Source organism: Apus apus, chromosome 3 (genome assembly GCF_020740795.1).
Source record: "Apus apus isolate bApuApu2 chromosome 3, bApuApu2.pri.cur, whole genome shotgun sequence".
NCBI classification, from domain to species: Eukaryota; Metazoa; Chordata; class Aves; order Apodiformes; family Apodidae; genus Apus; species Apus apus.
This window is the reverse complement of record NC_067284.1, coordinates 92,418,887-92,444,634: the sequence shown is the minus strand read 5'-3', so window position 1 is coordinate 92,444,634 and position 25,748 is coordinate 92,418,887. Positions and strand designations below refer to the sequence as shown.

Below are 25,748 nucleotides of genomic sequence, written 5' to 3'. Positions count from 1 at the left end.
AATTTTGCAGTCACCCAATGTCAAACTTTCCTATAAGGGTCACAGTATCTTAAACAGACCTCAGGAACGTTTGTTGGAGCATCCGCCCAATGTGGTTGGATTTGGCGGAATTTAACATATTACCAAAGAAAACAGACTTTTAAAGGTAGAAATACAGATGTTATTTTTTTGTTGTTGTTCTTCTGATATTCATATTACTAAAAGCTATCAGAGAATCATAGAACCACAGAATCATAGAATGGTTAAGATTGGAAGGGACTGGAAGGGACCTTAAAGATCGTCAGGTTCCAACCTCCCTGCCATGAGCAGGGACACTTCACACTAGACCAGGCAGCACAAAGCCTCATCCAAACTGGCCTTAAACACCTCCAGGGAGGGGGCTTCCACAACCTCCCTGGACAACTATTCCATCACCTTACTACCCTCATGGTGAAGAATTTCTTCCTGATGTCTAACCTAAATCTACCCTCTTTCAGTTTAAAACCATTACCCCTTGTCTTATCACTACTGTCTCTGGTGAAAAGCCCCTCCCCAGCTTTCCTTCAGGTACTGGAAGGCTGCTACTAGGTCTCCCCGAGCCTCCTCTTCTCCAGGTTGGCTGAGTAATGGCAGACTAAGAGCTGAAGACCCCAAACGACTGTTCTTAGCAAAGTTCCACCAGTAATTCTGAATTCTGGGTCAGCTCAGCACTACATTTATGGAAGGGCACTACTGATGCCCTTCACAAAGTCGCTGTAAGCAGTAGGAGAGCAATAAGGAGGAGTAGATGACAGAAATTCCTTGATGAAATTGAAAAAATATCCCATTCTGAGGCATATTATTTTTACTGGAAACTGTTCAGACTATCTAATGGAAATGACAATTAAAGGGTTTATATCTACTTTAGCATGGACTGCAAACACCACTAGGAGACATGACTTACAATCATAATATAGTTCTCCACTGAGTCTCAGCAGTTCATATTCAGCAGGCCTGCCACTGTCAGATCAGGTCATGAAAGAAATTAGTGTACTAAAGAGCACATTTGCCTGCATAGCAGGTAGGGAGAGGATCAGAACGTGCTTAATATCTCTTTGGCATCCTGGTACAGCTGGGCTGGAGCTACACATTTTCATCATTACTATAATCAGTAACAACACCACCACCAATAACAATAATAATAACAACAACATATCTATATCTTAAGAAGAAGCCTCACTTTCAAAAATCACTGATCACTAGAAAAAAAAAAGTTAGGCATGTGATTAAGTATGCTGACTGAATATAACTAATCAGAAGGATATTCTGAATCTGTGGAAACCCTGCAAAAAAGAATTCCAAGAGTTCTTTTTCTCTGCACTGGTTGCCTCAAAACAGCATTAACATCAATGCCCAGTGGCAGTAATTTAGATGCCAGAATTGAGAAATTTTTCACTATTTGTGTAGAAAGAATGTATTGAATATGCATTATTTCCTCTAAGTACTTTTTTGTTTGTTTGTTTGTTTAATGGGCAAGTGTAGGGAAATTAAGATATTTTTGTACTAATACATTCATTAGCAGGAACCCAAGAATAAACATTTGCTTCAAATTTGTTAGTTTGACCAAGAAGGACACATTACCATGGTAACTTTCCTGTGCACAGTATTCAATAGAAGTATTTTAACACACAGTGCTGTCATTTGTTAGCTAGGATGTATCAAGAACACTTTTATCCCCACAGCAAACATATTTTGGAGAGACAAATACCTGTATCATCCAGTCTCAAAAATTCAATCACATTTTTAATACCTCCCCAGCCTGAGAATGAGATCTTGCTTTATCACATTACACTCCACTGGGTGGAGTTTATTTTTCAGTTTGCTTCAAAGACAAACTGATTTTTTGTAACCTGCCTGCAACATTACCCCAGCAGTGGTAACCAGCAGTGGGGAAAAGCTGACTCAGCAGCTACAAAGGCTAGATAATTGTAGAGGTGCTACTTGTCCTTTTTAGTCAGCCTTGTTTTGATGCACTGAGCAGTACTCCTTTTCTTCCCTGAGCAAGGATACAAGTGATGGATTCCAGAAAAATATGCCATCTGAAATGAGTAGTGGTGATAGGTGGAGCACTGTGTAATGGAGTTTCACAATGACATATTAAAAATAGAGAGATTAAAATTAAAATGTCTTTTTATATGATATTATGGAAAATCTCTGCCAAGTTTATATTCATTAAAAAGAAAACGCTCTACTTAAGTAACTATTGAAATGCAGTTAGGAAGCAAGAACTTGAAGAAAATTACTTTATTAAAGGTCTTTCTCTTCCTAGCGAATATGAAAGCATCAAATTGAAAATACTACACTATCATCTATTAGGAAGGCCACTTAAACTGTCTATGACCTGTTATTTGTCAGTCACTGGAAGGCACTCAACAGACACTAGGGCTTTTCTGGGATGTACCACACAGCCTACACTAACTGACAAGCTGCCTAAATGACAAGCTTTTTCTGGTGCCAAATAAACCAACTTCAGAAAATGTCCATTTCTTTGTTGGTTTCAGGATGAAAAGCTATAGATGAAAGCAATATTGCTAATATGAGAAATGATGAAAGGGCAGCTCTGTGGCAGAGCCAGTTTAACAAAGCCCGTGAACTCAGGAGGCTCCTCTGGAGCACAGAGGTCAGGGACAGCACCACAACTGTATACACCAGCCACTGAATATCTGGTGTCAGTACCAGAAACTAAGTCTCATCTCAGCTGCAGGGGGTTAAATCAGATCTGAATAAAAACTCCCCGTGACTGACAAGATCTGAAATAATAGTGTGAGCTATAAGGAACACTCAAAAACTAAGAAGCTACGCAAAACTCCTTTGGTGCTTGTGCTAGAGGATATACCAGATATGCCAAATAGTAATAAGTCCCCACAGTAGACAGGGCCTCACCATAGCACCTGTGGCTTTGTATGGAGACCTAAAATCAATTTACCACACTTCAATCCTGATTCTCACCATGGCTGAATTTTGTATTTTGTATCTATATCGACATACAGATCCAAATCACGTTACTGTCTTATATACCAGGTGTACATCACAGCACCAGTTACACTGAAAAAGTGTGCTTTATTGTGTATAGAATCAGGCCTTCCTTTCACAGATAGGCACGGCCCTTTTCATTATAGTTAACACCATGAATCTTAACACTGCATGGCTCCAAAAACAGAACTGCAAATGTGTCTTCTATAAAGAGGGGTTTTTTAGTGCTTGTGTTTTTTTGTTTGTTTGTTTTGTTTTTGTTTTGTTTTGTTTTTCTAGAAAGAGGTATAACCTAATTATCTGAATCATTGCTACTGAAACAAACTGCAGCATTGTATGTACATGAAATAAATATTTTTAAAAGCTTTAAAGCAACAAAATATATAAACCAATGTGAAACTAGCAACTAAAATTTTTAAGCTATTTGAAGAAATTTGCTGGCAGGCTTGTAGGTTGTCTATATAAGCCTCCCACACTCCAGTCTTTCCAGACATGCTGTTGTGCTTGATTAATTACAGAAATTAGGGAGAGGTGATACTTTTGCAGTGACTGATGTTTTCTTATAATTAAATCAATCTGGTATATACTTTCCAGAAAGCATTAGGATATGAAATGTTCATAAAACACCAACCTATGTGTCATCTGGAAAATTACAAATTTAATATTTAGATGGATGTCTTTGGTAAAAATAAAAACTGTGGGCTCTTTAATTTCATAGAAATATAGTATCATAAATTTATTCTGCATATCATATATTAAAATAATGTTATGCAAATAGGCATGACAGTTAAATAAGGTTTTAGAATAAGACTGTTTAAATGAATAGGTAATATTTTAAAATGTCAGTTAACACACCATGAAAAAAGAAAGCTCATTTTAATTAGGTTGGTCATTCGAGGCTTAGGTAGGATAAGGATTAGCATGTAGAGTGACATAAGGAAGCCCACAGGTATGTGTGGGTTTTACACAGGTATTTATTTCCATCCAATAAAAGAATTAGCGTAACAAATGCTGGCTTATATGGTGCTTTGGTGCTTATGACAGAAGAGACCTTCTCAAGAAAAAATGCTGTGTTGCCATACAAAGGTCAGGAACAGTTGACAGAGAATTGGGAAAAAAATCTTAAAAAAGAATGATTTTGCTGAAAATCTGTAGTAAGGTGGTACAGACGAGATTTTGTATAGATAGCTTATGTCAACTTTATTTTGACTAATTTATCTATAAAAGGAAAATATATATAGTACCAGTAGAGAAAATAGTTATCTGCAATCACTGGCATAGTCCAGTGGGACTGGAGGAGCAAGATAGAGGGTTTGGGGTAATATACTAACTTCTACCTTAAATAATTTTCTTTTCATGTGCAGAGAAGCCAAGCAATTGACAGTAATTTTTTCAACCTGATTTAACTTGGTTCCCATAGACTGCAATGCACTGAATAAAGCAGAGCTGGAAGATGGACCAGAAAGTGAGAAAGTGAGAAGAGGTCACAAGGGCCATTCACATGCCAGATGTGTACCTAATTTTCATAACCACAGGACTGAGGTAGACAGCATGTATTTATAAAACAAACTGACTGTTGATTAGCACATTCAGAGCAATAATTGCACCTAAATTACAAGTATTACTCTTTGGACGTCCTGAGGACTGCCAGCCCAAACTGTTGGAACAGCACATTAATTGTTCTCAACTACTGTATCACACTCCAATTTGAAAGGAAAAGAATAATAAGAGACTTGTACTGTTTTTGAGGTGAAAGTAACACAGAAGCATTATTTAAAAACTAAAACAGAAAAAAATTATATATTTGATACTTGCTAAAAGATATTTTCCTTGTCTCTTCTGTACTTTTATGTCGGAGTATCTTGTCGAATTTTCTGAAAGCTGGGATTTTTCGAACCAATCCTGAATTTACATGTTTCCAGCTACTTTCTTTTCAAAACAACTGTTCACAGCTGCACTGTGCTTATTCAATGGAAATTATCAGCTTGTGTATATTTATTGTGTTACTGACTCTATATTTGCCAAAAGAATGCAGGCCCATGTACATTCCAGGCAATCAGATAAAGAAAGTCTGTTTAGAAATATGCCATACTGGTACTTTTTTATAATAGGTTTTTTGTCATGGAGTTATGAGGAATTCTTGGGAGACAATAATGATTTTTTTTTTTTTTTAAAGCCTTCAAAATGAAGAACACTATCTAGAAGATACTGTAAAAATTGAACAATCAAAAAATTTATTTAATACAAGGAACATAATGAATCCAAACCAAACAGCACAGGTAGTTTCCAAAAGTGGGCATGCTGAAAGAAGACTGAGTCACTGAGTCAAGCAAAGGACACATGTGCTGTCAACGCGATACATAATGTTCAAACTCATCCAGTGATACCAGCAATGTCTTTCAGCAGCACTGGCTGCTTGCATTCAAGCTGAACACAATGTCATTTTGTTTTTATCCATCCTGAATATTATGCCATTTGAAATGTACATTGATGGCAACTTAACCTTGTTGTCATTAATGTATCTTGATTTATATGTGATCCAAGCCTGTACCAATCAGTAAAATTCAAATGCAACTTTTGGGAGAAAATAAATCCCCTTAGTTAACGCTCATCTGGAACATCATAAAATGCAACATTACTAAGCCTCCAAAATAAATTAGAGATAGTCAGGTAATTCAGGAATAGCACACAGCTTAAGGGGGTTTGTTCTTGTAGCTTTTTGAATTAGATGTGTATAAGCATTGCTACAGTTTATTCTTTTCAATGAGAACACAGGAGCTGGGTTTCTAAAGTTTCTCACTGTGCCACTACATGTAAAGACATCAAAGTTGTGGGGTACAGAAAGAACATTAAGCTGAAATTAAACAATTTAAAGCACAGTGAAATATATTTAAAAACTTAAATATGTGTCAAATACCACATAGAGTCCCCCCAGATCTACAGCAGCGTAAAACTCAGTCTGCTGTAAAACCTAAGCCTCTCACATAGCAAACTTGGTTGACTGTGATTTATGAGACAGGAAGCACTGCCATTCTCCAGGAGCACAACCAATGAAATTCATCAGAATTTTACAAAAAAAAACCTCGGAAACTTCACACTATTGCACATTTAAGTCAAACTAAACTCTCCTGTTGTAGGATGCAAACCCAGCCTGACAGTTCTCCTACTTGCTGTCCCAGCACAGTATTTTTTCCTTGACTTTACATGTAGCAGCTAAGCTGGAGCCATTAATATTCTCAACTGCACAGCCACTTAATCCCCCTTTGTTTCATTCCATAATGGTCAAAGTAAACAGCACTTTCTGTGGCCTTAAAAACTGCTCCAAGCTTTGTAGAAGCATTCATAATTCCAACCCTTAAGCACATGTCATTTTATATATTACAAATACTACCACATTAATCATTTGTCCTTAAAATTTAAAGCTAAGAATGTCTTTACAGGATTGGACCTCTAGTCTGCAATGTGCTTCTGCACATAATGGAGATAAGTGAGTGGAATTTTCACTAACCTTTGAATTACTCTTCTTAGTTATAAACAGCAAGAAAAAAAAATCAAGTAGAAATAGATATATATAGCCACATATATGCACACAGACAAAACTAGATATAAAATTTCCATATACTCCAAAACTTCAGACCAAACAAACAAGCTCACCCTTGCCAACGTCAGTGTCCCTTGTTTGCACACATTGCAGCGGACCCTCAGTTTCCCTGGTTTCACAGCTTGGCAGAGATTTTTACAAAAAACATAAAAACTGTTGTATCCAGATGTACCTGTCAGGAATTTAAAAAACAAACAAACAAAAATTTTATGTATACTGAAAATCAGTAACTGTTTTGAGAGGTTTCTATTTGACTTTATAAGTGATAAGTACAAAAAATAGGTTGACTAATGTTAATGCCTGAAGACTGCATTGTGATCATCTTACCTTGCATGGTCTAGTTCTTAATACTTCTCAGTAGCTCGTGCTTCTTGATCAATAGTTATAGGTGAACAACACCTTAACTCCTAGCAAATGCATCCTGTCTTGGGTTTGAGCTTACCACTGATGAGCACCAACTGTAATCTTTGGCAAGTGATGTATGAGGCTAATTACTCCAGCTCTCCATAATTTCCATCTTATTTCTAGCCTAAATTTGCCTACCTGCAAGTTTTAGTAAGTTCAAATTGCATGAAAACTTCCTGGGATTAAGTTTAAAAGATTAGTTTGTCTGATTACACAGCAAGAAAACAAATATTTAGTTTAGCAAATTCAGTTTTATTCATGGAGGACTGGCAACCATTTCTTTATTCTTGCTGGCAGCGATTTAGCCTAGCAAAGTTTGTAAACTGCTGCCAAGATATTAGGCCAAGTAAATTTTCAAGAAAAATGAAATGAAAAGCATTCTGCTCTGTGAAACTATGGAACAGATGATATGCAGAGAATTGGGTAAGCCTGGGGCCATGCTAATGAATTTGATTTCACATGCAATCCTGATTACTGTTTTGCGTAAACACCTTTTTAGGATGGCTACTGCTATTCCTCAGAAACTGAAAGAAGACTTGTAGTCTGGTTTAATCTATACTAGACATCCCCAAGATCAGAGACTCAAGCTTATTATCAGTTGGACCAAGATCAGAATTAAACTTTTTAACAGATTTTTCCCAATATCAAGATAAATGGTTGTGGAGATTTGACCCATGAACAGTGGTGAACTTCAAAATAAACAGGAGTGCCTTAGGGATCAAAAGTTTTTCACTGTCTTCCTCCCCATTTTCCTACTTCTCCCTACATTTACCAGCAATATGGTTTTTATGTATATTTGAATCCTAACATCCAACCACAGTCAATATGATCTGGAATACTATTTTAAACATGAATGACTTGCTTTATTTTTACATGTCCTCTACATGATGAAGGTCAAACCCTGAGTTCTGCCAATGAAAATGCCCATTCATTTCCTGATAAACCTACTCATAAGTGCCCTAACATAAATGAGCAACTAGTTTTCAAAACCCAGCTTAAGAGAACCATGTCATCCGAAGAAGCTTTTTTTCTAACAAAAAGTATGTAGATGTCTTCAGAGAAGGTGTACACTGTGGAAAGAAGAAATTTTGTACCATTTTTGCAAGTTTTCACAAGTGTAAGCTATGTAAGAGTACATCAGTGATGTATCCAATACTAATTTTAGTCAACTGTTCTATGTAGTATTTTTATTGTGCTTTCCTGGGGAATACTAACCACCATAGCAAACTCACAGAATCACAGAATTATTGAGGCTGGAAAAGACCTTTGAGATCATCAAATCCAGCCTATGACCTAACACCACATCAGATAGACCATGACACTAAGTGCCACATCCAGTCTTTCCTTAAACACCTCTAGAGATGGTGACTCCACCACTTCCCTGGGCAGTCCGTTCCAATGTTTGATCACCCTTTCCATGAGGAAGTGCTTTCTAATATCCAACCTAAACCTCCCCTGGTGCAAATTCAGGCCGTGCCCCCTCATCCTGTCACTAGTTGCTTGGGAGAAGGGCCCGACCCCCACCTGACTACAACCTCCCTTCAGGTAGTTGTAGAGAGTGATAAGGTCTCCCCTCAGCCTCCTTTTCTCCAGGCTAAACAACCCCAGCTCCCTCAGCGTCTCCTCATAAGACTTTCCCTCTAGTCCTTTCACCAGCCTTGTTGCCCTCCTCTGGACCTGTTGCAGCACCTCAAGATCTTTCTTTAACGAAGGGGCCCAGAAGTGGACACAGTACTCGTGTGAGACCTCACCAGTGCTGAGTACAGGGGGAGAATCACATCCCTACTGCTGGCCACACTATTCCTGAAACAAGTCAAGATGTCATTGGCCTTCTGGGCCACACGGGCACACTGCTGGCTCATGTTTAACCAGTACTCCCAGGTCCCTCTCTGCTGGGCCACTTTACAGCCACTCTTCCCCTAGCCTATAACACTGCATGTTGTTATTGTGGTCAAAGTGTATGACCCAGCACTTGGTCTTGTTAAACCTCATACTACTGGCAACAGAATAAAATAATATTCAAATATTCAGTTGCATAAAATGCAACAGAATTTAAAAATAATTCAGTTTTTGTGGAAAATTAACACACAACAAAATAATCACACACATACAAACTTTTAATTTGAATAAGTGCAATCCAAAAGGTTGAGAGCAAATCAGCCTAAAACACAGTTCTAAGATTAAAAAAGAAACCCTTCCAGTCTAACAGAACCATCTAAATGAGTACATGAAACCTTACAGAATAAAATATTTTGTTAATTGAACTGATGCCTTTCCTGATCAGTCCTCCACTCCCTGATGTCTTGTATCCCTGTCTCACATTTTATACAAAGTTTATTCCAAGCAGTAAACTACTTGAGGCAGGAATCATGCTTTCTGCCTGCTTTGTGTTCTAAGTCGATTCCATCTGGACCCAAAGATAAAATTATATTATTGATAATACTCTGCAAAATATTCACTGGATAGTATGGCATAAATCAGCATGACTAAATACTGCAGCAAAAAACAGCAGTCATAGGAGAGGCCTAAAATGAGACATATTGCTGATTTACTACAGAGGATAAATCTTATGTATTAGCTTGATATTTACACCATGCAAAAATATACTATCTTAGCTCAATATTAATTTTTCATAGCACTTTCCTGCTTTTATTTCCTCTTTCATTAATATAAAAAGTACCCCCAAACACATTCCCTACATACAATTTTGAAACACAAGAAAGAAATTTATAATGTAATGAGTTGGAGCATTTAAGCAGCACAGATCTATACAGGGACTGAGAACAACTTTTGAAATGTCTGCTATAGAAAGGCTGCTGGAGAGGCACAATTCGACAAAAGGAATGCTCTTATTTTAGGAGGAAGAGTAAATGGAGATTTTCAGCAATTAATTCACCATTTTATGCAGATATGCTGATCTCAGTATCACAAAGTGCAGTTACATCATTACATCTATGTCCTGAGCAGCAGCATCAGAAGTAGCAAATCCCGGACTAAAAACTCTAGTGCTGCAACTCATCATACAGTATAATACTGATGGCCAGCACTAAACTCTTCACTGACTCGTTAATGTCAATGTGTATTTTAGCATAGTCCATTGCAACCCCTTGAATCACTTTTCTAAGAAGGACTGAAAGAAACAGGAACAAATACATCTGCTTGATGCACCAGCTCTGACGTAGCAATATGAATAAGAATTTTAATTATGACACAAAGCCAGTAATCATTAAAATTGCTGGAGCACCAAACTTAGAACCTCGTCTCTCCTTCAATCATGGTCTATAAGTTTTCAGAAAGCTTTCAATTTCCTAACAAAAATTGCAGTAAAACATAAAACAAGAAACCAATCAGCCACGAATGGCTACTGAAGGTTCCAAGACTTTCCAGAATTCAAAGCATAAGTATGCATAGGCTAACCTCCTAAGATAGCTCAGGTGATGAGGTAAGTTATAGCCTCGGCTCATGCTACAGTGTTAGAAATTAATTATTTCAATTTTTATTAACTTTCTATATAAACCATCAAATAACAGAAGAGCTAAAGTAAGATAACATATTAACCTAAACTCATCATATCTCCTTTTTTAATACTCAGAAATAACATCTCAAAAAACCTGAGCTTGAGCCCTGTGTAAACTGAATTGTTCAAATTTATTTATCAGAGGTGGGATTAAGGATCAGTTTTGAAAGTTTAATAACCTTCAGTGCTAGGGGTCAACATTCCTGTCATTTATGAATGGATGACAGATCAAGAAAAACAATAATTTCTCTCTAGTATATTTTTTAAAGAATGCAATTCTATGGATGTTTAATAGCTCTTTAAATATATGAGAAATAATTCTGAGATACAACCATAATGAATACCATATAATTAATAAGTAGTTATGATGCTGATTGCCACTTTTTCTACCAGTGTTCTCATTTAAGTCAATCTTTCAATTGTTGGAGAAACTTCCTACTTGGAAATATTGCAAGTGTGTCTGAGGGCAATACTAGGATAAGGAAATGAGAGAAGGATCAAGAGAAAAGTGTTGGAGCAAGACGGAATGTTAGGAGACATAGAAATATCCTAAGTATTGCAACCTCCTCTCCATGAGCTCCCCTGAAAGCATTTTTCCCTGTCATCTCCACCACAGGCGTAGCTGTGTTCAGGAGTGTCTAAGTCTAGAGACCACCAACTTAACCTTGGCTCAGCCTTCTGAGGTAATTACCAAGTCATGAGAAAGGGCAGTGAAAAAGTTTGCAGAAGGATAAAAGTAAAAATGCAGAGAGAAAGGGTTCTGGTATTGGAGTCACTGTGCCAAGGATTCAAGGAGAAAAGTACCAACAGGAGTAGTTACAAAATCCCAAAGGAAAAGATGAGGAGGTTATTTGATCTGATGCTGCATGTGGAGAGCTTACAGTTTAAAGATCCAAGATACTCAGGTGACAGGTTTAATCTATTCTCATTGGCCTTCATTAAAATCTTTCTCAATGTTTTTTTGCTATTAACTCAGATTTCTCTAGTGTATTTGCTATGTTAGTTATTTGTGGATGTAGATCTTCAAGTTAGCCATAGAAAGGAAATAAGGAATGCTTGAGTAAGTCACACTGCAGGTTGTATAAGATCAGACCAACTTCTTCTTCCTATTCAGTTTTAGAGAATTATACAATAAATTACCCAAATCTGAATATCAGAAGTCTGAGATAGAATTTTCCTAGTTAAAAAGCAGGAGTGGGTCTAACAGATAAAATCTGTTGTTCTACTTCAAAAAGCAATTTCTTGATCATATTACACCTCCACCTTCTCCAGTAATTTTTAAACAATGTACATTTAACAGAGACAAGGCTAACATGTATGGCTAACATGTATGAATATATATGTACTTGCACAAATGTGAATTATACATATATGTGTATTATGTAAATGTATGAGGCACACAGTTTGTTGGAGTATAACTAAGAATTCAGAAAACAGGCCCTATTTTGCAGTTTTTACTTTCAAATATCATCAGATAAAACCGTTTATTACAAGCTAGTTAGTAAAATGCTTTGTGGTTTTCTCTATGGAGTACATTTAATTATGTTGCTATTACCAGACAAAAAAAAAAAAAAAATTATGAAGATACAAATGCAAAAAGCTGCTCATTTATGATCCATGTCAGGACCAGTCTTCTTACCCTAATGAGACAAACTTTCTTTTCTACCTCTTCAAAGCTAATTTACTCACAAATATGCCATCACAAAAAGTATTAAAACTGTTCTCTCCTTTTAGTGTTTTCTATAGAAAGACAAAGCAGCTTTCTCTGATGTATATATCAGTATTTTCTACTGTCCCTCCATTTATATTTTTAAGTTTCTTAGGACCTGAATTACCTTCTTTTTCCTGTGTTTTTAATGGTGAAGATGCTGTGGGAGCTTTATAAATATTAGTGATAGCACAGATCAATTATGTTGATATGCATGACTAGTTAATCAAAAAACATTATTCATTAGTATAGACCTGATCCTGAAATCTCTAATCAGTCAAAACACGCATTATAATCCATATGACTATTTAAGTGAATAAGAACTGAATACAGATATTAGGAGCCAACCTACCATTCTCGTTTAAACAGTATTTTCATATAGATTATAATGATTCCTGAGTCTTTCCTTTAACTCAGGTATTTAAAAAGGACACAGCTACAGGAAGTCTTTCAACAGATTGAACATTACATAAAACTAGCATTGTTTCAGATTCCATTCCATTTACATTTAGACTAGCTGTGATTTGTAAAATGTAGACTGACTGTCAATAGACCTCTCAGATCATTTTAGCAATTTGCAACCACATAACGGAAAACATATAGTTAGAAGTGGGTGGGATAAAAAAAAATACAAATAAATTAATAATAAAAAAGGGTATTTTCTCAACTGTCTTCACTTTTAGGACTTTGCTTGATTCAACACAGTAGGAGGAAAAACAGCTGCAGTATAGCCCAGTAGTCTCAAAGTAGTGAACATTTCCACATAAAGCTAAATTTAAAATAAGTGTGAAAAGTACACTATACCTAAAAAAAAAAAAAAAAAAAAAAAGAGATGACTTAAAAGATCATATTCGTTTCCAAAAATACAACTGATTTGTTCTGCTTCTAATTTTTTCTTTTTTAACTGCTTGTCCTTCACAGAGGACATAGGTTTCTTCTCCAGACACATATATGCAGATACATCTGTGAAACATTTCTACCTGTTGAGGATGATTATTTACTATCTAATTTAGACCATGAGAATGGCAGTTATTTGACAGTTAGATTCATCTAAACTGGTCATGCTATATCCAGTGAGATAAAAGGGCACTTTCATATTTTGATTCAATTCATCCTAAAGTAGAAACGAAATTATATAAATATGTCAGATAAATTGTTCCTAAAGGGGTCTGCTTCTTTCTGTTGTGGGGATTTAGGACTACTAGGTCTGTAACAGATATCTAAATTGCAAATCTCTAAAATTAGGTAAGGTGAATCCCACTTGGTGATGCTGTGCACAAAGAACACGTGACAGACAACTGTGGTATTTTGTGGCATGGGTAACAACATTAAATAGACTAAACATTAAAAATCCAACTCTTTTTCTTGAAACTAAAATATGATTTGCAGAATGTCTGTGGGTATCGTGTAATTAAAGTATATGGAAAACAGAGCTATTTTAAAAAAAAGAAATGGACTGGTCACTGTAACAAGCAGTATAAATGAAAGTAAGAGAGGATATTAAGAAGAGTTGGAATTTGGCAAAAAAGGGTGTAATGCCTGTGTAAGTGGTGGAATACTGGAATACTTGACAAAGACAACAGGAAGAGGGGGAGCATTTGTCTTTTTAACACCTTCCTTCTCAGTGACAAAACAAACCCCACAAAAAAACCCCCAGCAATCTCAAACCAAAACCAAACCAAACCAAAACATAAAACCCAAACTAAAACAACACAAACAGACAAACAAACAAAAAACCCACAAAAAAAACCCCAAAACAAGAAAAACAAACCAAACCAAAAAACACCCCAAACACAGACCTCACTAAAAAACACTCAGCCACCTCCCTGGGCAGGCTGTTCCAGTGCCTGACCACTCTTTCAGTATTGAAATTCTTCCTAATATCCAAACTAAACCTCCCATGCTGCATCTTCAGCCATCTCCTCTGGTCCTGTCATTATTTACTTGGGAGAAGAGGCCAACATCCACCTCACTACAACCTCCTCTCAGGTAGATGTAGAGAGCAATGAGGTCTCCCCTTAGCCTCCTTTTCTTCAGACTAAAAAACCCCAGTTCCCTCAGTCACTCCTCATATGACTGGTTCTCTAGACCCTTCCCCAGCTTGGCAGCTCTCCTTTGTTTGCGAACATGCTCACTGGTTTGAGATTTATGAATGGACAGCAGGATGCTTAGAGAAATAGCCATGAGTGAACAGCTCAACACCCAGAAATCTTGAACACTCAGGTGCCAGTGTGCAGCATGGCAGGGAAAGGACAGGGGAGCATGAACCAATGGTGATGGTAAGGCTACCAGCAGCCAGGGTCAGGATCAAGAAGATGTACATCCAGACACAGCATGCCTAAAAACATAACAGGAACAAAGGTAAAGAGCTGAGCTTAAATGCAGCTCCCAGGCCCGTGGGCCCACTGAAGATGAATGAGGTGGAAACCGCTAAAGAGGCTTCCTAAAGCTCTTTCTCACACAGCTCTTTTCACAGCAGTCTGATCCAAAGTTACACAACTGCCCTGCTACCCAGCTGGCCTTTGACACAACCAGCCAAGGTAAAATGGAGGTTGAAGAAGTTGCAGAGCTTGTTGGTGCCTCCACATGAGCAACATGATATCCCAGAAAATACCTGCCACGTCCAACAAGAAGCAAAGCACTGACAGATCATGGAAAGGGTAAAAGATCATTAAACTATCATCTTCTTATTTTAGAATGCACCACAGAACTTAGGAAAAGAATTAAAAGAAACTATATTTAAATTTACAAAATGGATGCATGCATTTACAAATTGAAGATTAGATTGTATAAGCTTACTTACAGTTTCAAATATATGACATTTCACAAAGATACATCTGCATAGGAGATCATGTACAATTTAGGCAACCACATTTTTGACAATACAGAATGTAAAATTCAAATTCTGCTTTCCCAATTAGTTTGAAATGTTATTGCTAGTGTTAGTGTGCAATCACAGTATCTAATTAGATATGTCATTTTTTACTGAAAGTTCAAGTAACAGCATGCCTTCTGTCAAATAATAGCTACTCTTACTGAACTGCTTCTCTCTACTTCAAGTGTCCAAAAATCCCAGCTTTACTCAACTAATGTTGTCCAGATACAGGTTAACGTATCAGTAGCAATTACCAGTAGTTATGAAAGGCTGGTAACAAGCAGCAACAACAGTACTACTGTTGGTTTTGTTGAAGTGTATGTTACCTTACTACAAAAAATTCTGGAAAAGTTTGTTTTCAGAGCACCCCAGGAATAAACAGTGAGATCACAAAGTTTATGGAAGATAACTGGGTTATTCAACATATAAAAACATTAAAAAAGCTCCCTCAGCAGTTTTTTAATAGAAATTCCATTGTTACTGAATTAAAATGCTAGTTCTCTTGTTGCCAAATAACTGGTAAAAACACAAGAAACGAAGGTCAGGAATAAATGATCTCTTTTCTCAGTGTAGTCCCAAAAGGAAATTGTGCTAGGTCTTGACTATTCACCATCAGAAAAAGAGAAATGAACAGTGAAATGACAAAGTTTGCTGGTGATATGATTTTATTCAGGGTACTAAAAATTAAGGCCAACTGGAAAAAACATTGAAGAATGCAGGATACTGAGTGACGAACAATAAAATGAAAAATGAAAATCATTGTAGATAAATGTAAGGTAATGTAAATGGGAAAAATAATTTTACACAAACAGTGATGGTCTTGACTAGTTATTACCACACAGAAACAAGATCTTGGGGTTATAATAGATAGTTCTACGAAAATGTCAGCCCAGTGCTCAGTAGCAATCGAAAAAGTAAATTGAATGCTAGGAATTATTAAGAGAGGAATAGAGAAAAAAACACCAGAAAACAGTGCTGTATCCATGGTGTGCTCCACTTTCAACAGCATGTACAATTCTACCCTTTCCATCCCAGAGGAAAATAAGGCAGAACTGAAAAGAAACAGAAAAGAGGGAATGTATTATCAACAGCATCCATGCCACAATCACTTAAATAGCCTAAGACTCATTGGCCCCAAAAATCAACAGTTAAATAGGAATATGAGAGAGGTCTACTACATCATAAGAAACATAAAGAAAGTGACCATGAGTGGGATAGCATCCTGGAATATATCATTACTAGATTGATTTATACAAGGTATTGGCAGAAGCTATGGACTGCCAGTAGGACACTATGCTAACTGAATCTTTCGTCTGAGCTGGTGTAGCCACTGTCCTATTTCATATGAGAAAGAGAGAGAATAATCTATTTCTACATGTCACTGTGCTGCTGTGCCTCTTCAGAAAGATTGTAGATTGAATCTTTAGTTACAAATGTCCAACCTATTTTGACCTCCAAGCTGCAAAGGGAAAGACATGGGACAGTCCTGCTTCTGTGCACACAGAGCATGTCCTCTGTTCTGTTCCTGCCCATCACACAATCTTGACCCATGAGTCTTTACCAAATGACTCTCATTTTTTCCTTTTAAAGTACAGATATTTATAGTCGTTGTTTTATCCACAAGTAATCACAAATATTGAAGATATTTAGCTCTGTTGCAGCAGATACTTTAGGGATTAAATGACAACAGGCCGTTGTACAAGTCTTATGAGTTTAAACTACTAAATTATAAATCTGTGTGCATTTTCTTTGAACTCCCTTGCCTACTTTTAAATTCCAAGCTGGCGCCCTAAGATTTAAAAACTGATTGTGTTTTGCACTGTACCTTAGTTTTCTGAAGAATATTTCTCCCACAGTAATATTCTTTAAAATATTAAGTGCCTTCATGTTGACTACAAAATGATCATAACTTGTATGTCTATGTTGTTTAAAAAGTGTTCTTCACTTTCTGTTCTTTTGTTAATGTTTTCAGTCTTTTTATTAGTTCTGATTCCTTGCATGTTCAGAATAGTTAGATATTTCCAGTATTTTTTAATTTTTTGTTTGTTTTAGGTTTCTAAAGATAACTTTGATAAAGAAATATTATTTTGAATACTTTTTTGATACTCAGAGACAATGTAAATAAACAAATATCAAATTACTTGGTAGTAATGGCCAATGTTGTTGGTTGAGCACAGAGAACAATTTTGCAATGGCTTAGTATTCCCCACGCCCCTTCTCAGGTTCAAAAGCTTTACTTCAAAATGTAATATACTTCAGTGATGGTTAGAAAATATGGGAATTAACACTTTGTTTAAGTTTTATACATTTATAAAAATTGATGATTACACTGATCTATGTCTACTCTAAGAGGCAATGAGAAAAGCTTTGGAATAGCTGCTGTCTCAGGGAAGACACGAGAAATCCATGTCTCATCCACAGTTGCACAGCACACTCCACAAGGTTGGAAAATATACTCTTCCTAGGAGTCAGCTGGTGCAGACTGTTGGCAGATCAGGTCCATGATAGACAGACACCAATATTCACTAGTTATACTACATTTTTAATTGCTGTAGATTACTTTTCATATGTGAAATAAATTTATTCAACTGAATATTCCGTTTTGACGAATTTTCTGCAATTTTTAAAATTAAACAATCACAGTAGGAAAATGGAAGATGCAGCAGAAAGGGAAAAGGAAGGCACAGAACTGAACTTGGGGCGAAGAGGGGGGGAAAGGGGGGAGAACATTGCATAGGTAAAAAATGCCCATGGAAATATTTTTAAAATAATTATATTAACTGGAAAAAAAATAAAATAATGAAGTCACAGATGTGAAGAGATACTGCTAGGAAAAACAGAGGGCAGAAAATGTCATAGATGGATATGGATCTCGGAAACATTTTAGGACACTAGCAGTAGGAAGGGGTACAATAAGCATAGGAAGTTGCTAGTTGAACCAGCTCCTTTCATAAAAAGCATCAGAGCAGCAGTACTGTGATTTGCTGATTTTGAGCAGGACTACAGAATAACAGGCATACTATCAAAGAGGTATTTTGCATGAGCAGAGAAACTGAGTGTTGGAAATGAGAGCCAGAGACTCGATCAAAGAGGTATAAAAATAGTAGAGGAAATGAACAATGAAGAAATCACCTACGTTTCAACTCTGAAAAGAAAAGGCACACAATAAAGGAAGAATGATGAGGGAAAGGAATATTCTCCCTGACAGGATACATAACGGTAAATTGCTTTATTATATCAGTGATGAGCTTTGAAAAGATAAGGGCTGGAGCAGAATAATGTAGAAAAGAGAACAGAAGTACTGGCAATTTTCAAAAAGGACATCACAATACATTTATTAAAAAGTGTAAGAAAATGTTTGTCACTTCATCAGAGCTGTTGTATACTAGATGACAGTAGTGTGAGGGTTTGACCAGAGAGACCATGATAAATAATATATTGCAAATTTACTTGCCTTTGATGAGCTCAAAACTAAATCAAAGAGCTTTAGCTCTCTGAGCAAGAAATGTTTAATCTTAATCACCCATCTCGTTCATAAGTGTATATATATATATATTTAGTAAGAATGACAACACACCTTATTTGCAGAAAAATGATGAAAAGCTAAGTATGTTATTCTATATGGAGACTATTTGAATAGCTATGCTGCCAAGGAGATCCAAGGTTGAATGCAATCATCTTACTTTTACAAAATAGAATTACTTTTTTTTACCATAAAGGAAATAAGGTAAAGTGAGATTTTACATAGCATCAAACCAAAGAACATTTCAGCATAATTAAATAACTTTATTTGGGTGTATCCCTCCTGAAAGTTAATGTTAGCAATAAGATACTTCAACACAAATATTATAGAAAAGATAATGGAAAATAACTTCAATCCAAGTTATTTCTCACCAACACCCATCCATTTAAAGAAATCTGCTTATGTAAAGCACTTTTGGTAGCTGTAAAAACTGATTGGGATAGAGATGAGAAAGATCTCTGAGATGTGAAAATCTCAAAATGCTCTAAACTCTCAATGTCTACATTTAGCAAGGATCTGAATTTGGCAAACCAGATCATTTGTAAAGAACAGAGTTTATTCATAGATAAAAATATATATTTTGTATATATGGAATGTGTGAATGCAAAAACTTGCACACTCACAATTGCAATCAAAATTTATTGGGTGCACTTAGAGAGTGAAAATGTCCTATAAAACAGACCAAAAGGACATTCCTGTAAATGGAAATAACTGAAATTTAAGTTTCATAGCTATACTTCAAGCTATAATTTTTGTGAATTTCCGTCTTCCCTCTTTACCAAGAGAGACTGAGTGACAACCATCCAAAAAAGTGGAAAACAGATGTATGTACAACTGATTAGTAGAAAGATACTGTGGTTACACACAGTCACATACACATGTATTTACACTAATATAAACTTAAGTTTTTAAAATTTAACACACAGCTTTTTAAAATAAAAATAAACCTATATTGGATGACATTTATCAACTATTGGAAAAGGAAAATAATTGTATAAAATATACATTATAAATCCCATTATTCAAAACTTTTTAAAAAGCAATTAAAAAGAGTTGGAATGCAACTTCAATTTTTAAAATAAGTTCCACCAACATCATATCTATTCCTTAAAACTATCTTACAGTTACTTTCACATACACATATGCTTTTGAATTATTTTCAGCTTCAAATACCCAAAGATATTAATTTTTAAAACATACCCTATAGCCTATAAGATAAACCAGTAAAAATATCATAATGCAGGGCTACAGAACCTAATACAGACCTCAAAAAATACTCTAATCAGCGCTTAGTAAAAGAACCCCAGTTACTCACAAGCCAAAATCCAGGAGAGAATGACAAATACTTGGAAACTGCATTATGGAAGGTGCTATAAGCTTTTAATAAAATGTGACTGGTAGTGTAAATGAGCCAGTTAACTGCTGACCAGGAAAAAAAAACCACAACAAAACAACACAAAAAATCCCCCACACCTTTGGAAAAGTATTTGAGATATACATTGTATAAATATTAATGACAGCTACATTTTCTATGAGATAATCCTAAGTAACACTCTAGAAGCTATAAATGGGATTACAAGATGGATGTTTACTCTAAAATTTGGAGACAAAGCCCAGCAGGAATTGAATTTATAATCCAACAGCTAATCCACTCCTCTACCACAATGTCCGTTTCTTTCAGTCCTAATACTGAGGGACAAACTGAATAACTGGTTTCACATGGCTTTCCTGTTTTGTTAACCAAAAGAGAGCCCCTACCCTGAATGACTGAACCCACAAGAAACAACATTATATTGTTATAAAATAAAAGAAACTGAGTTTAACAAAGCTTGCTTATTTGCATATCATTCCCGTTTGGAAGTCACAAGATCCTTCCAGCATCCTCTGCATCCTTCCAGCTTTAATGTATGTGCTGCAGATTGAGTATGGTTTCAGGTACTGGTTTCAAGCATCTCCAGAGACACACACAGAAATGACGTCAGTTACACAGATGATATTATAAGTCTGTGCACACAACACTGACCATGGATCTTCAGAAGCCGTTGAGCTATCAGAGAAATCCACTCTACCAAATTCTTATAATAATATTTTTATTTGTAACTGGTGCTCTACTTAAGGCAAGAGTGCTCTCCAAATAAAAGTTATTCTTTTTCAGTTATATTGCATATAATCATTATGTATTTAAATAAAGAAAAATATGACAAGTAACGCTCATCTGACTCACCACTACAGCTAGCCCTGCATGTTCTTTCCTTTTACTTAACAAGCATTACATCATTATTCGAGCAGAAAAATAAAATGACTAGTAATGACTAGTGAAAACAGGACTGTTCATGAATGTACTAAATAACTTGCCAGTGCTTTTATTCTAACAAATATTTCAGTATGTCACAAAATGTTGCACAGTAACAGTGTACCACAGAAGCTGCCTTTTCAATTGATTTGTGGCATTCCTTTTCATTCTCAATGCCCTCTGTGTCAGGCTCTTCACGGAGATGCTCCCATAGAACGATACCTTTAAAGATGATTTACTTATTTTAGAAATAACAGGGAGCAGGAAACAGCTCAGGAAAGATGCATCTCTAACTCAGTTAATAAAATATTTTTTACTATGGAGAGGAAATACCAGTACCAATACTTCAAAATTAACTATTTAGTTTACAAAGCTACTATTTAATGACATAAATAACATATTAAAAATAGTATTTTGAGGAAGATCCTTAGCTGCTTCTAAAGAAGCAACAAGAATTATATTAGTTTACAATCTTTCTTTAAGACTTGTCCAGAAAAATGGAAATAATCGTGTAAAAATAGCACTTTACCAAACTATTGCCACAACATAGTGGCATGGCCATTGCATGACTTACGTATAATGTAAGACCAGGACAATGCTGTGAAGAGTAGGAATGGATTGTAAGAAAAAAGTCGACTTAGAATTTCACGTACTGTGTTCATAGATGCTTTAACTAGAGAAGTGTTATGTGAGGCAATACTCTTTGGCCATTAGAAGCCAGAAAATATAAACCTAACTCAAGAGGATTTTTGCAAAAGCATTTAGGAAGAAGAGATGCAGGACTTCCAGGCTACTAAAACCAGTATTTAAGCAATGGGCAGGAAACAGCAGCTATTGAAAACAACATGTACTAGAGTGTTCAACTCTTATACATACAAAGAGCTATCTTTCTCCTGTGGAGGAAGAAAACAAAACAAAGGAAAAGAAGGAAAGGCAAAGAGTGATAGATTGTAATAGAGCTGTAAGACCTTGAACCTCAGAGCTCCTCTAGCTCTGTGTTAACTAACAGAATTCCTCATCCCCAGGTTACCTGAAAGGTAGCGTGATTCATTGCATTGAAGTCAAATGCACAGACACTGGAATCACAGTAATCCTCACTGACACATTTACATGTACAGACTGCTGAGCATCTACATCTATTATTTGATAACATGTGAATATCAGGAAGAACTTCGTTACTGTGAGAGTGACATAGCACTGGAACAGGCTGCCCAGAGAGGCTGTGGAGTCTCCTTCGCTGGAGACATTCAAAACCCACCTGGACGCCTTCCTGTGTGATGTGCTCCGGGTGATCCTGCTCTGGCAGGGGGGTTGGACTAGATGATCTTTCGAGGTCCCTTCCAACCCCTAGGATTTTGTGATTCTGTGACACTAAGCATGGAAAAAAGTTCTCAATCTTTGAAACAGCAATATAGACTAGTCCTACCCTTGCAACAATTAAAATTGCCTCAACACGTCTGAAAATTCCCTGCAGAGAGGTGATGGTACCTGCCATCTAGAGAGTTCCCTTGCTTTAATAAGATAAATGATTCTACCTATGAAAACTTTGAACCTCAGCTCATAACCATTCTACACTGTAATTTGGGGAGACCTTTTGGGGAGTGTCCAGTCAGAAAACCTGTTGGCTTGATCATCATCATGAACAATGGGAAAACTCAATTATCCAAAAGGAACACATCAGATTATCTATCAGAGGGAATTAATACTTAAATAACTCACGAGTAAGTTTGTCTGATATCTTTCACTGTAACTTCTTGATTATCCATTTTTCCCTTAATGCAAATCTATGATCAAGTGAGAATACAGTAATATGTAGGCCCTGGGGGACTTCTCAGTAAGAGACATTGTTGATATACCATACGGTTTATTCATCAATTTGTTCTCTAATTCATGAATTATTAGATATTTTTTATACTACATGTACAGTATCTTTAAATGTTACATTAGTATTAAATGCTTCCTGCATTTTAGAGAGTAAAGGCCATAGCAATTATCTTCTCAAGAAGATTAATTTAAACTGAGTCCTACTATCATTCTTTACCTGTTAGTTTAGGAAACTACCCTCTGTCCCATATTATTAGCATTCCTACCACATGAACTGTTGAGACTCCAGTCCTCACCACACCATGTACGGAACAAAGGTTTGGCAACTGGTTGTTACTTACTCCTGATTCGTGGCACACTCTCAGTTGTTCCTCTAGTGCCACACCAATCAATTAAGCCAATTGATTTTGGAGAACAGTTTGGCTGAAGCTAAACAGAAACGCTCAATGACTATTTTGTACATTGAACTTCAGATGTACTTTATGCTTCTTAATCTCTACAAAAGCCTGTTCCCTTTCTGCTATCTCACAAGAACCTAATAAGGCTTATTTTTTTTCTTTTCATACAATCCTTTTGACAAGTTCACAAATCAATATGCTGGCAGGTGTTCTTTCTAGTGTTGGATTTCCAAGTATTACTGCAAGTTATAAGACATTCCTGCAAACTCTAAAGAGGAAAGATTTTATCTAGATGCCTCCCCACATCCTTCATCAGTAACTATTTGACTTCTAGTTGATTCTTCTGTGTTATTCAATGAAGGACCACAATACTCTAGACACAATCAAGATATCCCTGCATCTCCACTGTTTAACTCAGATTCCTTATCTACTACATAACTGTGCAGGAGGCAAGCAAGCCTGTAATTCTGCCATAATCATAGTGTATTTATAAGCCATTCAGCCAAAGAAAGAGTATGGACTCTGAGGAACTTACAAGAAAACACGAATAGTAAAAGGAACTATGGGAGAGAACAAATAGCACAATGAAAGCTATTGCTACAGGTGGCTATTATTTAATGAAGATATTTTATTTGTCTATTCATTGCTGGTCAAACACATATCTTTGTGCTTGGATTGTAGAAATAACATATTTGTTCACATCTATACTGTTTAATTTAGCATATCTGAAAATTTTCTATTACAGATTAGGAGATGGAATATGGAGTACAGGTGACATTTCTGTTTGAAACAGAATTTTTTGCATCTCCATCCTAAATATTTCACAATGGTTAAAGTTAGAAAGAAGATAATGCTAAAGATTAGTCAAATATTAGCTCAGCTATGGCCATTATTATGTTCCTATCAAGCTAAAAATCACTGTGGACAATGTCATGTGGTTTAGAAACCAAGATAAGAAGACCTATAGCTATTCACCACAGATTAGGTAACAAAAGGTATAAAGGTACAGTAGCCATAATCATTAAGCTGCAACAAATCTTGTATTAAGATCTTGCCATTCCACAGCTGAAGATAGTGGAGATTTTGCTTTTTATTTCATTATATTTAACATAAACACAGCATTCTTTTCAAGAGAAATAAAATCTGCTTAGGGAAAGTCCCTGATAATGTCAATCAGGATCTTTATCTGGCCACATTTATGGTTCAGTTCAGACTTTATGTTAAACTCTATTCATATTTGATTCAGCTACTTCAAAAATTATTTCTGGAGGCTAAGAATCATTGCAGTAGATAAAAACTCAGTTGCCAAGTGGTAAAGCTTTAAACCAGAAACCAAATTATTGTTGCCAGCTAGAGTTTTCTTCCAGTAATTATACTGAGTATTTATTGTGTGACAAAGCTAAGGAGAAAATTATGGTGAAGAAAAGGAGGGATCAGGGTTCCAGGCACTTTGGTTGCTTGAGTGAACATTCAATCTTTGTTACAACTTTGGTTAAATCATCTTCAGAGCAAATATGCAATAAAATAATGTCAGCCAGCACTGGAAAACAGGATACCAGGGTTTATAATAAAATCATTGCTAGGTTGTGCACCCTTGCCTGAAGCTGAGCATTGATGTACACTGTACCTGGTGAAAAGGCTTATCGTGGAGCATGACATCCTGCTGATCCCTCTCCCCTGCACTTCAAGTTCATAACCCCACATCTCTATGTTTCCTCCTTTTTCTCTGTCCTTGTCTTTTGACAGGTATGTGTCAACCGGAATGGAATTGACTGTTGCACCAGTAGGACATCATGGAAGCTTTGGAAGAAAGTGCTGGCATTCAACAAACATTGTGTCTCTTGGAGTACCCTAAGACACTCTGCTCCAGGATGCAGCTGTCACCTTTGACTTTTTAATATTTTTTGTTCTTTTTTTTTTTTTTTTTTCCTGTTTTTGTTTGGTTTGTTTTGTTTGGGTTTTTTTTGTTTAGTTTAGTTTTGTTTTTTTCTAAGCGGGGGGGTAGTCCAAATTACATATATATAGACATACACACCAGATGGGCTTGCATTCTAAGCGGAAGTTTAGTTATAGATGCCCTATTCCAGATATGAGAAATCATTACAGGTAGATAGACTGTCAAAACTCAATCTGAAGCATTCATCCGCAAATACCAGTTACAGCAGCAGTTGGATATAACTGCTAAATCAGAATCTGACATGTTCTCAAGGTCAAAGACCTAAGAGTGAATACCTGCACAGCTCCCAACAGTAGAGATAAGCTAGTAAGATACAGTTTCAGTGTATCAGGGAATACAAAGATTCCTGTTTTTTGGTCTAGCGTTGAAAAATGCTAGTTTTGAAGGTTAACCCTTAAATAGGAACTTCCAGACCATGGATACCTCACTAAAGAAACTGTATTCTGACATAGAAGTTGCAAAAAAATGGTGCCACAGCACATATAATCCAGCTCAGAAACATTCCAGACAGCTTCACTTATAGTTCACTGTATCATCCTGTCTTATAAGCAAAAGGCAAATCAGGGAAAATATTTTATTCCTTTTGCTTTTCTTATCAGTTTGATAATCTGATCACAAATGCTGTAATCCTAAATTCAGCTTTCTCCCCAGTGCCA

At 36.2% G+C, this 25,748-nt stretch overlaps 1 protein-coding gene across 1 annotated transcript in view; it reads right to left on the bottom strand.

Moving 5' to 3' along the window:
- The window catches only part of PRKN (parkin RBR E3 ubiquitin protein ligase), a 705,342-nt gene that overhangs the window by 453,171 nt on the left and 226,423 nt on the right, over nucleotides 1–25,748 (bottom strand). Inside the window, exon 4 of the mRNA XM_051615355.1 lies at nucleotides 6,646–6,764. Coding sequence (XP_051471315.1) covers nucleotides 6,646–6,764 — 119 coding nt within the window. The remainder of the gene's footprint in view (nucleotides 1–6,645; nucleotides 6,765–25,748) is intronic.